This window comes from Metopolophium dirhodum, chromosome 4, assembly GCF_019925205.1.
Source record: "Metopolophium dirhodum isolate CAU chromosome 4, ASM1992520v1, whole genome shotgun sequence".
Classification (NCBI taxonomy): Eukaryota; Metazoa; Arthropoda; class Insecta; order Hemiptera; family Aphididae; genus Metopolophium; species Metopolophium dirhodum.
Window position 1 is genome coordinate 34,990,586 of NC_083563.1, and position 18,525 is coordinate 35,009,110.

Below are 18,525 nucleotides of genomic sequence, written 5' to 3' on the forward strand. Positions count from 1 at the left end.
ATTAACGTTAAGTGTTGCATAAAGATACCTCAACAATATTATATCTAGATAAAGATAAAAGGTAATGATTGGATAACATTTATCTAGTTACAGATGACGATTTAAGATAGTATGGTTGCCGACGACCTGTGAAAAGATCGTTTCAAACTGGCAACCAAGTTAAGTATAGGTAACCAGAACAGCAGGAATATTCTCCACTTGCGACATGATTGTGTGCCGATATAGAAGCAGGATTTACGAGCTTATTAGCCATCGTGGTATTTCAGCTTATAGCCACTATTACATACAAGCGCTAATGGTGAATTTTCTAGCTGTTTAATAGCCATCATATTTATAGTGATTTCGGTAAACACCTTATCATGGTTCGTTTGGCAAGCAATAACCATACCGTCTTAAAAGGTGGTACAGATAGATACGATAAAACATAGAGATTGATAATACATTGAAAATGTTAGACTACAATACATATTATAATTTATGCAGCTAATCAAATCGAAAAAAGCCAAGTAAAATTTGATGACGCATGCAGTAAATGAAACAACAGCAGAACAGTACTACCGGTTTAATCGTCGTAGAGGGCTCAACGCCTACGCCTGTTAAGACGAACAAGCCAAACGTGATGACATATTAAGGCCATCCTAATAAAGTTAACAGCACAACCATTAACAGACACATATTATGAAATAAATCAAACAAATCTGTTGATAATACCTGTTGGACATTGTTACCTGTTTGATTACTCGTTGATATTGTTTGACATTTTTTTCCGCTGGCAGAGCGTTTTTAAATTTCGTTCTGCCAACTATACTCCAACATCACAACTTTATAAATTTGTTCACAAATCACAAGTAAGTAATGTAGAGCTTATTTTTTAGGATAGTATACTGCATAGGGTATGACGTATCTATTACGGTCATGCTGCCAACTTTATAAGGGTCATATAGTCAATGGTAAACGGAACTAAAACGGAACTACTGGGCGTAAAATCGATGAAATGGTTGTTTGTATTTGACAATGGAAAATCATAAAACCCGGAAGCTCCATTCCGTGGAAACACCTACCGGCTATGCAAACATCCGTTCCATAAACCGAGCATGTAAGGACCAACTGCGGCGGGAACCGGCTGGAACCACAATAAAATCAACAATACTGGCTGTCAAATTGAAAAAATATCGAGAAATGCACACGAGGTCATTGCCTTTGAGTAGGCTGTCGGGTAGCTGTTAGCTATAACGCTATACAGTGTCTGGTCGTTTAGGCCCACTGTACTGTGGAATTCAATAAAGACTAGCTGTTTGAGACATATTTATGTCAATAGTTGAATACCATACAGTTTAGATCGAAGCACTGGTATGTATTGGTCATTGGGTAATTGAGACAAGGCGACCAACAGAAAGTCGACGAAAATGCCTCCCACCCCCACAATCGACTTTTAATATTATTTTGATAAACAGAGCGTTAATTTTAGATAGTTGCATGATGATAAAATATTATAATACATAATGTTACGTACTCATTACAATATATATTATATAACGTACTTAATAGAAATTGTGTAGAACGTGGTAGGTCAGAGCTACCAGCCTTCGTATGCAGGAACCCGAATTTATTTGAACATTACATAGCCGACCTTAGTGACCGAACATGGTACTCAAAATATTGTCAATGTCGCAACTACCCGTCAACCCACCCACATGCGCGTTTCCGGTGTTTTGTAATTTTTTTTTCGATTTCCGTTTGATAGACACTATATTGATTACCATTAACAATATGACGTGTAACGTATGAAACGTATTTCCGTGGTAATTTTCGGGTATAAATTAATATTGTCTAGAACCCTTATTTGAACAAATAATTAGTATTAGGTGTTGTGGTTACGTTGTAAATAAGAAATAATATGATCAAACATTATCTTAACTAGTTTTCCAGGTAACGTTTTAAAATGTTCTGTCTACCGTCTCCGTTTGCCGAGAGAATTTAAATCCCACTCTGGTTGTGCACAATACAAACTAAACCTACTTCAGTAGTATACAGTATAATGTATAGTGTTCCTATATATACATGTAGTATGCAGTAGTGAAACTTAATATATAATATTAAAGCTCTCTATAGTATGTAGTACCTATGTAATATGCGACTTATGACTGGTATTATACCTAATGATTGCCGACATTAATAAAATAATTAAAGATATTGTTTAAATAATTTTTTTTTTAGTATTATTATAAATGTAGTAATATACATCAAGAACGAAGAACTTTTTGTCATTTATTATTGAGTTGCTAGGGCTTCCAATCGAATTGTATGAATTTTTATAGTGAGCTACCTATTAATATTTCACCTTGGGTCGAAAGTAATATGCTCAATTTATCTTTCTACCGAAATGATTTAAATCCAGTAGGGAGAATATCTAATAATGCTCCACCACTATGTAAGATATGTTGGCCATATTTTGTTGTTATCCACTGTCTTATCAAACAAAAAAATATAACTATGGTATTTGTGTTGTTTGTAAACATTTAATTTTTTTATCTTATATTAATATTCGTCTTTTACTTTATTGATTTTATATTACGCCGTTTTATTATTTAATGTCACATTTGTCTACAATATGTGTTACTTTTGACCCTTAGTTGGATTTTATAACTTTTTTGTAAATACTCAAGGTTTTATACTTTACCGTTACAGCGCAATATCTATCTAATCGAATACAATGAAGATTTTCTAGAAGAAAAATTCGATACGTACCGACAGAAATAGTTACGTACCGACTCGTATCGATAAGTCTGAGTCCGATACGGGTCCGGTACGTATCGCTTGTATATTGCACGTGTAACTTCTTGAACGCTCTTGAACTCTAATTTATTCCTTGGAAAACTTGAATATTACTAGCTGAGTTCACCAACTTTGCTGAGTAATAAATGTATAAATACTTAAGTATAAAAGACGGTGCTTGGTATATTTTGGTATGAGCGTACTACAGTTGTTCAGTTCACAATAAAGTCGTTGTCTGTGTAAGTATACCTCGCTTTGCTGACAAATCCGACTGACATAAGACACAGATGGAATTGTATTAATTTTAATTTAACAATTTGTTCAAGAATTATGTTATTTTTCTTTCTTTTTGTTCAACTAATAAGCTATGACCTAAGCAACAATTAATTTTTCCTTATACCTATATATACACACATAATTTTTATACATATACAATGCATTTAATGTAATTAATAGATTACGTCAGTTAGAAAGTAGTCTTAAGTAAAAGGCTGTTCAGCATTGCCTGACAAAATATTTTACTAAACATTAGTATTTTATTATTTTCCTGTAGTAATATTCTTGTTACACGATATTTTTCACTACAAGGAGTGCTAAAATCTAAAGGTTCTCAGGTGAACCTATTCACTAACGATAGTAATATGTTCAATTGTTACGCTTGGACGATGTATCATGTACAGATAAATTGAAATCCTTCCAATGTCAATGATAGGTGTAATGATACCCTTGTAATATTATAATATATCTTTAACTCATTTTTTCTAATTACCACTGACAAATTTATTTTTGTTTCTATTGATCTATCTATAGGCTTTCATTTTTCCTTCATATTTTCAAATCTTACCCAACGTTTCACCATCTGTTTATAAAGATCTAAGAGCTTGTAGTCGCTCACAGTCTATTGTAAGTGTTTCTTCACTTTTTCCTAAGTTTTATTCGAGTAGTATTTGATGTAATAGATAAATCGTATTGATATGATTATGTATATTAATCTGATTTGGACAGTAAGTATCTATTCTTTCCAGCCACTGAGTAGGGTTATTTATTACACTTTACACCTCACTAGTCACGAAAAAAAACATTTAATAGGCGGTGAACGGAAAAAGGTAATTTTCCAACACTTCAACTGGCATTGAAAATTAAACTTTCAGTGCATGTGTGACAACAACATTATTATTGTCATTTATTTTGTTCTGTAGCGCGATAAGTAAAAAGACTGTTGGTTCTCTGAATTTCAATTCTATTTTTTGCAAAAACATATACTTAAAATGCATTTATTTTAATAGATTACTTATGTTAACACTTAACATAATTATTTATTTAAGATAAACCATTAGAAAACTATTTTTTTTTTTTTTCTATTCGATAAAATAATAACAAACATTATAACGTTAGTATGATATTAACCTTACATCATTTGCTGCCAGACTGTCAACCACAGTAAGCTGAGAAGGAAGATTGATAATTTTTTTGTTTCGACACGGTTTTAAATTTTTCCACACAAACAAAAAGGTTAACTATTTTAATTAATGTTTTACACTATGTTTAACACAACACACCAACGTCATATCATACGTTAATATTATACTACCTTTAACATAATAAAAACACTATAACAAGAACAAAAAAAAGAAAATATAAAAATCATTGGATATCACACGTGCAGTATTGTGATGCAAAAATGTGTAGTTGCATATGCAGCGAGTTGATACACAAATATAATCTGAAATGGTCTGTTCACCATGTGATTTTCCAATTGGACACAGTTATTGAATTGAATCATAACGTATTTATAAAACAATCAAATAACATGTAATTTAATATTTTTTATTATTGTCAAGTGAAATACAGTCGATCGTGGTTAGGAGAACGTTACACCCGCATGTGTTGTCACCGTCTTACAAATGTAAAACATAGCAAAATCTGTTTTGCGCGGGAAAGAACCGAGAAAGCTATACAGTCGTAACTAAGAAACGACATTTTCACCACATAAAAAGAAGAACTTTAGCTGTGCAATGTCGTTATTATTTTTTTGATATCATTGATACGAAAAAAGTTCTTATTGTTTCAAAATCCATTATTGTTTGTATTTTTTAAACTTTAATAACTTTTTTTAAAGTTCCGACATCGAAAAAATATTAACTATATTGCACAGCCAAAATTCTCCTTTTTATGTGGTATAAATTTAATTTCTTAGTTATGACTGTGACCTTCTCAGTTCTTTCCCACGCCAAAACACTTTTTGCTATGCTTTACATTTTGTAAAACGGAGACAACATAATACGCGGGTGTAGCGTCCTCTTAACTAGAACTTTTTTAACTCAAAATCGTCGATACCTCCAACGTTTTGCCGGGTCCCCATAATTTCCTATAATTGTATTATCCTTGGATAACTCGAATTCTGAATAACTCTAACTTTCTGGTCGGTCCCTTTAACTTTGAGATAATCACGTTCGGATATATTTCATTCCAAAGTCTTAAAATATAATACAACATTTTAGATTTTGTGCGGAGTGATGGATGTATTGGTTTTACAAGGATGTGTTTTTATATTATCATTTTGTTTCTTTATATGTTTGTGTCAGCCGTGACCTTTTGGATCAGTAGAATTACTTTAATATTTCAACTTCCGACGCAAGGTCAAAACTAAAAATTCGCTGTACCTACTATTCTTAATAAATAAGGAAAACAAAAAAAAAAAATTAAAAAAACGGGAGTTCTCATTAAAAACCAATTTTTGACTAAATAGATTTTTGTTGTATTTCAAAAATTAATAACTGTTTCTGTAAAGCTTACAGTGTAGACACTTGACCTTTTTCACCAAATAATTATATCAGCATTAATTATACATGATATAATTTTCAAATTATGTTAGCTCCTTTTGTAATATTTATAGACATTTTAAATTAAATTTTACGATTTATAAATGATAACATTTTTGTTCGTATGTAAAACAGATTAAACATTTAAAATATATTAATATCATAAAAAGAAGATTAAAATTAAATCTTAGGTACATAGAAACAACATTTTTTTTAAGCGTCTAATGTTCAAATTAATACGAAGATCACCAAAATTATGAAAGTATGTTAATTATATTGTACAGTTAACAATGCATAACATAAATACATAATATTAAATCACATTAACTACGGTTTGATCGGTGTTGTTTTTATCTTATATTTTGTAAACCAAATTCGCCAAATATAAAAGTCACTAAATTAATTTCTTATGATACCTAATGCTGCTGCTTAGTCAAAGGGGACTATACAACAGTCATAATTAGGAATAATTTTTCATTAATGAAAAGTATGTAAGGAAGTAAAGGAATTCCAAATGTCTACTTATGAATTATTATAAATCGGTTATTAAGTATATTTCTGTTTTGCTGCACCAGGATAACTTATTTGTCTCTCTCTCTCTTTCACCATAGTAATATTACAAAATAATTATTTGCATACACACAAACATTTTAACATCAAACATTTATATAACTAGGTACCTATAGAGTTTCCTAAGTTGCATAGATTTTATATTAACATAAATTAATTTAAACAGCTTTTCATTACAAAACAGATTGTTTTATATTAGTTATACTTTTATGTAAAAAAATAAACAATATTGATAATAAATTAACCTTGAAATCCGTAATTGTAATAATAATATAAAAAATATATATATATATAATAATTTATGTATTTAAATTAATAATTTACTCTTTTATACGTCTTGATGTAATTACTTCGTATTTTTAATATTTATACATAATAAATTATACCTATTTACAGAAATTATATTTCAGACACTGAACATATTTACATGTAATGCTTTGTAAAAATAGAGCTTTTCATAATATTGCATAGGTTTATAGACTCATTCAAACTATCTATTACAACGATTATGATGTGCTCTTTTTAGTATTTAATTCGATTTTACCGTTTTCGGTGTTTTGGTGTATGTTTTTTTGTAAAACAACGAGAACAGGTATAGAAAGAGTGTTACATTTGCAAACATGTAATAAATATAAACTTTCGGATAATCGCAATTAAAACACACTAGTCCTATATACCAGAGTAAAACGATTACAAATTGAATCTGAAAACCCAATTAAAAATGTAATTAGTAACCGTAATAATATGATTTTATCCAGTGGCGTAATTGCGGGGGGGCAAGGGTGGGTACTTCCCCCCAGAAACGTTTGTGGGGGCAAAAGTATCATTTTGCTCCCCAAATAATCTACATTTAAAAAGTATTTTTAACAAGACTGTTAATATAATATTATAATATTAAAATATTTTCTCCTCAAATTACTTTATAAAAGTTTATATTTATTTTAGGTTTCTCTTGTTGAATAATATTATATTCTTGAAATCGCGATTATGACTACAGGAACGGCTGAACAGGAGGTTAATTTTATTGCCCCCCCCCCTGATTTTTATCCAGTTACGCCACTGATTTTATGTAAACGTGTATGGTATATTAGTTTACTAAATACTTACAATTTGCATTCTGGTCAAATATCTCTTCCACCATAAATAAGGTTGCATTTGTGGGCCTAGGGCCGCTAGGAAGTAATAGAAGTACATGATAGTGTGGATAAATGAATTGATTCCTCCAGGTAATGTTGCTTGTTCACCTAAAATTAATAATATTTTCTGAAACTGATTTTGACATGTGTAGTTTTAATCATTTAAATGTAATAAATTCAAGTAGGTACGTATTTGTTCATAGTTTTTAGTTATATTTGTGTAGGTAACTGTATAATAATAATACTACGTAGTTGATTCATAGTTATTAATTTATAATTCACAAATCATTTATTGTTTAAGAGTATTTTACTTGAGATGATTCAGTTAGTTTTTATATTTTATATCAGTCAGTATTTCCCTTAAATTAATAATTGCCGATTAACTATTATTAATCCTTATAAAATATTAATAATACTTTTAATAACCAATGTTAGATATCTGCAATGTATTATTATTATTTTGAAGGTACCGTAAATGTTTTTTATGTCGAGATAATGTCTTTTGGTGGTTTATTTTAATCTGTCTTACACGCACAATGCATACGTGAATAAACACATTTAAGAAGATAAAAACAGAATGAAAATAATTACATCTTTGAGTCATATATTTATGGAATCGTGACTTATTTTTTTTTCTAAGAATGTACTGATAAAAAAAGGTATGATGTTTTAAAGGCAAAGTAAATAAAAACACCACTTATCCAATCGTCAAGTGGATATTTTTTTTACAACTAATAGAACACACTTTCTTGTTTGAACATCAGTTTTAATTCAATTTCGTCCCACGACATTAACCGATGAAATACATCTGTGGCGCTATCTATTAGTTTTTGGTCACGACATTTTAAAATAATAATTTTTATTAGCACCAATTCACCACCCGGGCGGAGTCAGGTAATACAGATTGTATAATAATTAATAATATTGTATAATTAAAAATAACGCAGCAGAATACCCTCATACATAATGAATTCATTAATTTTTGAAATCAATGATTTAATTCTCAATCAATTTTCAATTACTTCTTTAAAAACACATCAACGAAAACGTTTTTGCTATATTATTCTATGCGAGAGACAGGAAATATAATAGACATTTTGATGTAGCGTCATCTTATAATATACTTGCCTATAACTATTGATTCTTTGAAAATGCTTAATTTAATATTATTTCAAAAAGGAACTATATAAATTAAACTTTACAGCAATGCAATAATTATTATTGTAAGTACAATACAATACAATACAATACCTATCTCAAATATATTTTTTAAGTTTTTTTTAAACCTCTATCGGCGTATACGAATTTGTTCATATTTTTTTCTCCACGACAATAAAATATTAATTTTTTTACTGGATATACTTAATGATAAATATATTATGTCAATTAATCATTATTATTTTACTACCACTCTTGAGTCGCTGTCTTTAATCTAAAAAGGTTGGTTGTTGCCATAATATAATGTTAGGTGTATAGAGTTTATTTTTATCATAGCTCAAAGGTATCATAGACAATAGACCTGAGTATTAGTTCAATTCAATGATAATAAAATACAAAATATTGTGAAGTTTTACCTTTGATGAACCTCAAATATGCCCAACACGTGATGACCATATTTGAATGATGGTATACATGTAAAAATGTAACTTGAGACTGTTTTTTTCTTAAAACGAAGAATATCTGTAACACAAAATATAAACATTTCAAACATTAAATAGAAATTTGTATATACGTAAGTTAATGCTGTTTTCGTTATGTTATTTATAGATTGTATTTTTTTTTAGTAAAATTTTAATATTATCGACTTAATAGTTCATAATTGGAAAACCAATTATTGAATAGTATAAAATACAACATAATATTATACTTAGGGTGACATGACAATTGAAATAACTTTTGTTCTAATCAATATTTTATATCAATTTTTTTACAATATATATTTTTTAGACGCTTGCGCTACCTTAAAGTGTAAAATTTTTATTTTTATTTTTATTTTTTAATACACAAAAATTAATTAACAAAAAAAATTTTAAATAACTTATTTGAAAATCTGGTTTTTGAACAAAAGTTGATCGCAGACATTTTTTAAAGTCGTGTAGTTTAATTGTACAATTGCTTAAAATCTCATTATTTTTGTTGGATTAAGTTGATCCAGTCGTAAAAAAAAAAATTTAATTCAATAAGTATAGACTTAAAAATATATAATGAGAATTTTTAAATAGAAACTTGCTAAAATCTAAATATTTTTTTTAAAACTTATGAGTCTGACTTCATAAAAAGTTGACATTTTAAAAAACCATACAAAATAAATCACTTGACTTAGATAAATAATTTTACAAATAAAAGTTTCGGTATTAAAAAATAAAAATAAAAAGCGGGTAAGTGGATTTCGCTCGGCTGTACAGTAGGTTACAAGTGGGTCAGTGTATAATGGATTGTATTAAACTCGAATTCAATGATATTAATTAATTCTATAAGAAAAACGATTTTGAGCGGAGACGGTTTGTCGGTCTGGATTTTGTATATTGTTATTATTTATTACAGTTTGTAAGTTGAATTAATATTATAATTATTATAATATTTTTATTCGTTGCTATGGTGATACACAAAGAGTTATAAATTAAAATCCCATTTTTAGAGGTTTATTTCATAATTTGTCGATAGTTTTTCCCGTGGCATTAAATAACTATTGAGAAAATCGAAAAATTACCTATTTAAAGTACCATCTTGATGCAATTTTCTAAAAGATAAGGTACTATATATTGAAATCGAAGCATTCTTTTCGGTAGAAATTTTGTATACAGGATAAAAAAAAAATAATAATAAAAAAAAAAAACACCATTGTAAAACCACTAGCTTCCTCGCTCCGCTCAGAATCTAAAATGTTATGCTTTATGTGTAACTCAAACGTATGTAAATTATATAGATATATATAGAATAATTAAAAAATTTGATTAGAACAAAAGTTATTAAATTGATCAGGTTTCCCAGTTACACCATGTATAATGGTTTATGTAGTATATAATATGTCGTAGCATATAGCTGTATCAGGCTAAATTTTACTAAATGCCTAGGCAAATAGTCAAAGAATTTATTTTTTTATGAAATTTTAGTATCCACTTAGACATTTAGATATAATGCCCAGTCATTTAATTAAATGAATAGACGTTTAAGTAAATTTCTATTTCAAGTCAGGCAAATAATAAATTGAAAATTTTTGTATAATTTTAAAAATTAAACTATATTGTCTTATTAATTATTGATTACTGTTCTGTATAAAATTACGTATAATTTATTAATTCATGTCCTTTGGTACAACTTAAAATTACAAATACATATAGATAATAACTAATTAGGTATGACAGTACGAGTATAAAAATGAATAAAAAATATATTATAATAACAAATTGTTGTACATTTTTGGTTACTACTTGTTGTTACATGTTATTGTTTGGTGGCATTTGGTGGAAAATTTTTTTTTAGTACACAAACATCGACCGGTTTGACATTGCTGCTTTCCTGCTTGACTAATTGTTAATTATATATATTTATTTATAATTTAAGTTTTAAAACAATAGTACCTAAGGACACGAAATTAAAAATATTTCACATACCTACCTACGTATTTCCCATATAGGCATTATAACTATATGTCTAAACGGATGGTAAAATCGCATACAAATTAAATTATTTGACTATTTTCCTAATCATTTAATAAATTCTATAATTTGACTTTATGCTTACGACATGTACATAATCAGCATAACATGCCATATTATTTGGCTAAATATGTGCATATTATCAACATTATTACAATCATATTTAAATAATAATTGTGATAAAATGATCATATCCTCACCGTATCCAATAAATCGATGACTTTGGAGATGAAAAAGTACCACGATCCTTTATTCAACTGAAAAACACAACATGAACATAATAAATAATGGGCTATATTAATAAGAATATGGGTACCAATATAGACCAATTTATGAATATCTAGCATTCGTATTATAATAAAATATGACACTTAATATTCTAATTTTGTTTTTCATAAATTATACAACAATATAAGCATTATAGTGACCATACAGGGGATTATAAGCTTAGGAAAATTTAGCATAAACAAAAAACTACCTTAGACCTCGATCGTTTAATCATAGAAATTAAGTTATTATAATACACATACCTACTGAGAATAGGGAATACTAAAAAGTCCCATGGCCATATTTTGAGAAGATAGGAACTAGTATTTTGCTAAACATGTGGCAAACCTTAGTAAAACACCTTCATGACGGGGATTCACCGATTCCGCCAGACCTATATTTTATATCTACTACCTAGTAGAAAAGGTACGATGATTAGGTTAATATAAATTATATAATAATACCAATAAAAAAATCAAATCTACATTTGATATTCCTCCATAAGTTTCGACTTACTCAGATGATGAGTACTAACCAAAACAATTAATATGTACAACTATTTAGACACTACACTGTATAATCTTTCATATCATTAATTCATTATTGTGTTTGTAATCTAATAACCTTAGCAGTTGAAGCTGTAACACGAATAAAAAAATAAAAATATTAACATTTAACCGTTGATAAAATATTACTTAAAACACCAAATTGTATATAGAAATCAATGTAATTTATTTGTTTACTTTTGAATATCAAGAGATTAATTCTAAATCATGACGATACAAGTAAAAACTTAATACAACTTAACAGTCTTACGTTTTTATTCCTTATTGTTTCAAAACCTAGGTACTTCAGATGTACATATAATTTTGTAAATACATTAGTCGGATTACAATTGCCTACCTAACGTACCATGCACTCAGGCACCTCTTTTCCATTGGACACGTGTCCAGGGACCTGTGATCGAGGGGTCCCCTAGCTGTTTGCCTGTTTTAATACGATAGTACTCTGTCCAAGTTGTACGGGGCCCCATTATGCTACTGCCCAGGGCCTCAAAAAGGTTAATGTACTTATTATAGTTAATACAAAATACTACAATTTAATTAAATAATAATATATTATATTATTATAATGTTATACCTAATTTTTAAACTTGGGTAGTAGTGAAACGCTTACACGAGGTTAATGATATATTATTAACTATAATTATAACTAATGTGGTATCTAGTTTTAAATGTGCGTAATATATACATAGGTACTCATTTACTGTTTAAAAACGTATACTTAGTTTAAAATGGACGCATAATGAAATATTCAGCAGCTTTAAAATATTATTATTACCTCATATAATAAGAATGTGTTTTTGCTTCTTTCAATTGGATGACATGAATGATTCCACATGTTAGACAATCCTCCAGGTGTAAAAAATAACTAAAAAAAATTCATACAAAATGTAATACTATATATTTCATTTATTAGATATTAGTTTTAAGTAAAATAGTTCAAAAGTAGGTTTTTGTGTTCTTTATACAAACCAAACAAATAATTTAATAGCTTAAAATATCTTGACAATATTATTAATATTACAAGACTATGACGAAATTATACCGCATCACATTTTATGAGAGGTTAAGGTTTGCATTAAACTAGGCTAGCTTGGTATGAATGTATTTCCATAAATACTGAGATATAGTTAGTGGTATTGGTCTAAATAGTATTTTTGTTTCTTGACACTTTAAATGGTTTAACACTATACATTAATTTTGTATGGATAATTTTCATAAAAAAATTTTGTATTATCACTTTTAGGAGAACTTTGTAAATTACATTTTAATCTGAATTGACCTTTTTACGTGATCACTTCATCAATGAATGGAATATTTTTTATATGCTGTCAGCTCTTTTATAAATAATAAGCACCATGTTTCTGAATTACGTTATATTTTTGTAAAAATGTAATTTGTTCACAGTTGGTGAAATATAATAAACCCTTTCTTCAGCTATTCAAAATGGTTTTTGTTTGGTAAATGGTTAGTAGGTTATACATTGAATGTACACCGAAAAAATTAACTAATAATTTATTTAATTTTTCAAACTAATCTTAATTTTTCATTATAAATTAATTTTATAATCGATATTATTCGCTACAAAATGTACAAAAAAAAAGAAACTAAACATTTAAAATCAATCTTAATTCAGGAGTTGTGCATAATGGTTATCAGTTGTTGAACTCATGGAGACAAGACAATTATACAATTATATACGAACACAACTATACAAAGAAGATGTGGTTACTTTTGAAACCTTTTTTAATTTTATATTTAAATTATATATTTACAATATTTAACTTACCCAATACAGTATAAATGCATTATAAGTCGTTTGAAAAAGGTTGTAAACTAACATAATGTGTTTGAGTCCATATGGTTCGCGGTTCTTCATCATATTAGGACCGATTTTTAAAATGAACAATAAATAAACTGCTACAATAGAAAAAACTGGCAATGGCGATCGCATTAAAAACCATGAATCAACTTCATCGTCTATAAATAATAATAATTGTTAATGTGTTTGAATGAACAATTTATATAAAATTAAATGTATATTGTTTGAATACGTATGAGGTGATTGGGTAATATCAAAATCAAAATAAAATACTTGTAGGAAAATATTAATATATCTAGGTCAAGAGATGTAGCCCAGTGAGGGGGCTAAGGGGGCTGTATCCTCCCCCCCCACTGACGTGTTTATTTTAGCCTATATTATAATATTATGTTAAAAAAATGATTTTACATAAGCCTTTTAGCCTTCTCCTCCCCTCCTATATAAAATTCCTTGTCACGCCACTGCCTAGGTCCATAAATTTAAATAAGGGATCGAACCATTCAAGTATTAATCATTTTCAATCTAAAACAGTGATTTGGCCGCTCAAGCAAATATAATTTATAAACAGGTGTAACAGAAAGATGTGACAAAAAAAAAATGATGCTACTTAAACGTATGACAAAAATTGTGAAAATAATATGGTTAATAAATAATTTAAAAAACATGTATACTCATGTCAGGAAATTCTCCAAAAAAAAATATCTCGAACAAAATTATTACGTTTTAAATTAATTCATAAATACAAATGGGCTATTTTGAATTTTTCCAAAATAATTTAAATATTTTTATTTTCAATAGTATTAAAAATAAAGATAATTTTGTTTATATTATACTTGTAGTGCAAGCGACTATAAATTATTTGTAAAAAAAATTATAAATATTGATTAGAACAAAAATTATTTTATTCGTCGGGTACTACTGTTACACTGTGTATATTATATTATAGACTATGTGAACCATAAAAGTAAAAATTAATTATTTAAAATATGTTGAAGGTTTTTGAAAAAAACTATAATTTTTACAATTTTTTTTTAAGTTTATTCTTTTTTATGACAACGCATTTTTAATTTCATAGTACGAAGTCGAGTATTTTTCTGAGTATTTAGTTGCATAAAAAGCAAACTTTTCAAGAGTGGGTAGTTAATTCATTATTATAAATATTTAAAGTTCTGATGTGTGAAATAGTGGACCAATTTTGCTGGATACCCTTGTATAACTCTGCTCTGCTCTTGTAAACATTAAATACATATAAGATATAACTAATAAATTAGTCATTCGAAATGTTATTTTAATATATCAAAGTACTCCAAAAAATATTCTGCTTAGAAATATGACATCAAAATATATGTTGTCATACAAAAAAGTAAAATTATAACAATTTGTAAGAAACATCCGTTTTTTGATATAATGAGTTTAGGCACTTAAATTATTAATCACCTTGTATATCATATAATTTATACAATTAATCTGATTCAGAATAAAGAGGACCTTAAACTATCAAACCTTTATACCATAATATATCTACGCTTCATATTAAATTCACATTATTGATCGTCAGAAAAATTCAAATCAAAAGAAACAATACAGTGTATTAATATACATGGCAATAAAAATATCAGTAAGTTATACCAACCAAATACTAATTCTTTTTTCAATGTGTTGAAAAACTGATTTGTGGTTTTCACGATGAAGTGGCTGCCAGTTACGTTCGCCATGATCGTTATTGCTAGAATAATAAAATCAAGACAGTAAGTTAACGACGAATGCAATTGATATCCAGACTTTTAACTGCGTTCGTCCTATACTTTTGAGTTAATAAATTCTAATTGCTATACATCTATTTTAAGTGTGTTAGTTTTTCAATCCGTTTGTCGGTTGTACGTATCATATTATTATCCTTGAATATCTTTATCAAAGCCGTTCAATGTCACATGCTGTACATCATGTACTGCCATCAAAAACTGGTTGGCGCCAAAAGCTTGTCATTGCTATGAACTGTCATTCCAGGAACTGGTAACTGAAGTAAGGCCAATTTGAGAAATGAATGCCCTTGTTTTTTTATACTAACACGCCGTAGTTTTATAGTTAAGAACAATTATTTTAAATGAATACAAGTAATTGTACATTATTATGACTAACACTATATTATTAATACGGAATCTATAAATAAAATAAAAAAAATTATCTTTGTTTAAATTATGAATAATGATTTAACTTTCTCAATCAACTGAAAATTTAAATTTAAAAAGGAGGACAAGTGGATACTGCTATTGTACATTAGGTGTGGTGTGGGTTGATTTAATGGATGTGTTAAATTTGAATCCAATGACATGAAATCATTGGATACGAAAAACGTTTCTGAGCGAAGACGACAGCGTGTCAGCCTGTATTACCAAATATATTGCACGATATTATTGGTAGAAAATAATTTATTTTACTATTAGTGATATAGAAGGCTGAATTAATTTTTGCCGGACAAAATGCATTTGAAAAGGTTATTATATGTAATTGTGCGTGAAAAATATAATAATATAGGTACTTCAAAAGTTTCAAGTCCCCACGAATAATATTTTTAAATTTTACCATGGAAAATGTATGCTATTGTCCATCGACCACCCAAAATACAAGTAAGCACTAATTTTCTACCAGGAAACTCCCTCTAAATTGAATATCTGAGCATTTTTCCACTATAAAAAGTATTTTATTAAACACTTACACTTATCGTTGTAAACCAATCGTTCAGAATTAAAAAGTTATTTTTATAAGTATTACATATATACATAACTTTAAAAATCAATTGATCACGAATTTGGGTTTATAAATATAATTACCAGGGCTAGGATTTATATGCAAAAATGTTTTTTTTGCGACTTCTGATTATTTATTTTGTCAGTTATGTCCACGAATCACCTCATGATGAGATAAATGGTGGTATTTTTATTTTGCATGTTTTTGCATATTTTGGATGAAATGCATATTATTGCATATATTGAATAAAATGAATATTATTGTACATTTTGATTATAAGAATGCGAAAAATAAATGTTTTATAGTAAATTTCATAATATTTGGTTTTTTGTCAAACATAAATTTTATTTTTATAAATACAATCCTATGGTACAATAGGTATGCGATAAAAGATTAAATAATTTGACATTCATTTTCGAAAATTTGAAAAAATATGAGATCATAGCATGTAACACTCGTAGTGAATGTGAATTTTATAATTAACGATAAAATTTATTTCTAAGTTATTTTTTTTTCTCAATTATATTATATTAAGGCACCCGATGCCGATGCCATTTTGTCCTCAAAAATATATTCTGCGGGAATAATGATACCACCTTATAGAATCAACCAAATTTCATAATTTTTTATTTAATTGCTAGAGAGAAATATTCTACAGCCCACATCGATCTCTGTTTTTCAATATTTCATTCTCAAACTTTATAATATGTCTAAAAAAATACAAGATAAAAAGCATTTTTTTTACAAATTTTTTAATACAATTATTTGAAATAAAATACAAAATCAGAGATTGGTGTGGGTTGTAGGAAGTCTTCTTCTTTCAGATAAAAAAAAAGTCATCAGAATCCGACAATTCTACAAAGCTTGAGCGTTATTCCCAGAAAGTCGTTTTTTTTCGATATAATACACCCTATCAACCCCCCCCCCCCCCTAAATAGGTATCAGATAGTAGATTAGTGTAAAAGTCTATAAGACTTGAAGTGGCAACTAAAATATAAAATTTAATTTTCAAATTTTATAGAATTGTGAAAAATTTGAAAAACTGGTAACGTGACCCTAAAGACAAACAGCTAATCACTGATGTATTTCAACAAAAAAATATTTTTTTTGTAACTATATTTTTGTGTTTATCTTATAAAAATTTAAATGCATATTTTTGCATATTTTGGTAAATAAAATGCATATTTTACCGTTTTTTATTGCATACAAATCCTAGCCCTGATAATTACAAATATTTATAAATGTATACAATTTATATATGTATTCAGTTGATAAAAAGAAAAATAATTAATTATAATAAAAAAAACATAACAATTATGAAGCTTTCTTATAGGAAGAAAAATTTAATTTCAATTATTGTTCACTCACCCAGGTTTGATGTCACGTCGATGTCAATAGATGGATTTCAATCCGTTTGCCATCCGTCAATGGATACTACGTTATAAATTTAACAAATTATATGGTTAATGTGGATCACAACCTATTGATAAGAACGGTTAACGGAGAACTGAATACATATGGTTAATCCAGACTTGATCACATTCATTTTAAATTCACTGGTATAATCTCAGATACCTTGTGACTGAAACCAGGTTTGGGGATTCGAGGTGAACAGCACCGCAAAGGTGGGTTTTTATTTGCCGCTAGGAACAGTAAACCGGAAAACGTAAACATTCACGAGTAAACAAATACCTACTCGCACGTGAATCCTTGACAAAAAGCTGAACTCGCTAAAAAACAGTAAAATATAGATACTGCACTACTGCATACTGCATATTATTAAAGTGCAGTTTGTTAATTAATTTAAAAGTAATTAGCTAATTCGAAGTACAATGCAAATATTGTTGTGCCAGTTTTTTAATGTAATATGTTACGTATATAGCCTCATTTTTAACGTGGTCTCAAAACAACTTTAAAAAACGTTTGAAATTTTTTTCACGAGGAACAACCAAAATACTTCCGTTAAATTGATAATGCCTACATTTAATTTTAAACAGGTTAGCCGTAATTTCTTCAAATATTTAATAAATATTTTAGATGTATATCACAGTATATTTACGATTAGCGAAACTACTAAAAATATGATTTACATAAAGTACTACATTTAAAAAATATTCAGCCAATGGGTCCAACCAAACTAACATGGAACTATGTGTATACTAT

The 18,525-nt window shown here is 28.0% G+C and overlaps 1 protein-coding gene across 1 annotated transcript; it reads right to left on the reverse strand.

Moving 5' to 3' along the window:
• Positions 1-6,334: 6,334 nt before the first annotated feature.
• On the reverse strand, positions 6,335-17,889 carry LOC132942480 (elongation of very long chain fatty acids protein AAEL008004-like). Its single transcript, XM_061010898.1, has 8 exons — positions 17,731-17,889; positions 15,248-15,340; positions 13,582-13,772; positions 12,571-12,660; positions 11,163-11,219; positions 8,878-8,983; positions 7,275-7,411; positions 6,335-6,870 (listed from the first exon to the last, which is right to left on the reverse strand). The coding sequence occupies exons 2-8, from the start codon at positions 15,327-15,329 to the stop codon at positions 6,697-6,699; spliced, it is 837 nt and encodes a 278-aa protein (XP_060866881.1). The 5' UTR covers positions 15,330-15,340; positions 17,731-17,889; the 3' UTR covers positions 6,335-6,696.
• Between the last annotated feature and the right edge of the window lie 636 nt (positions 17,890-18,525).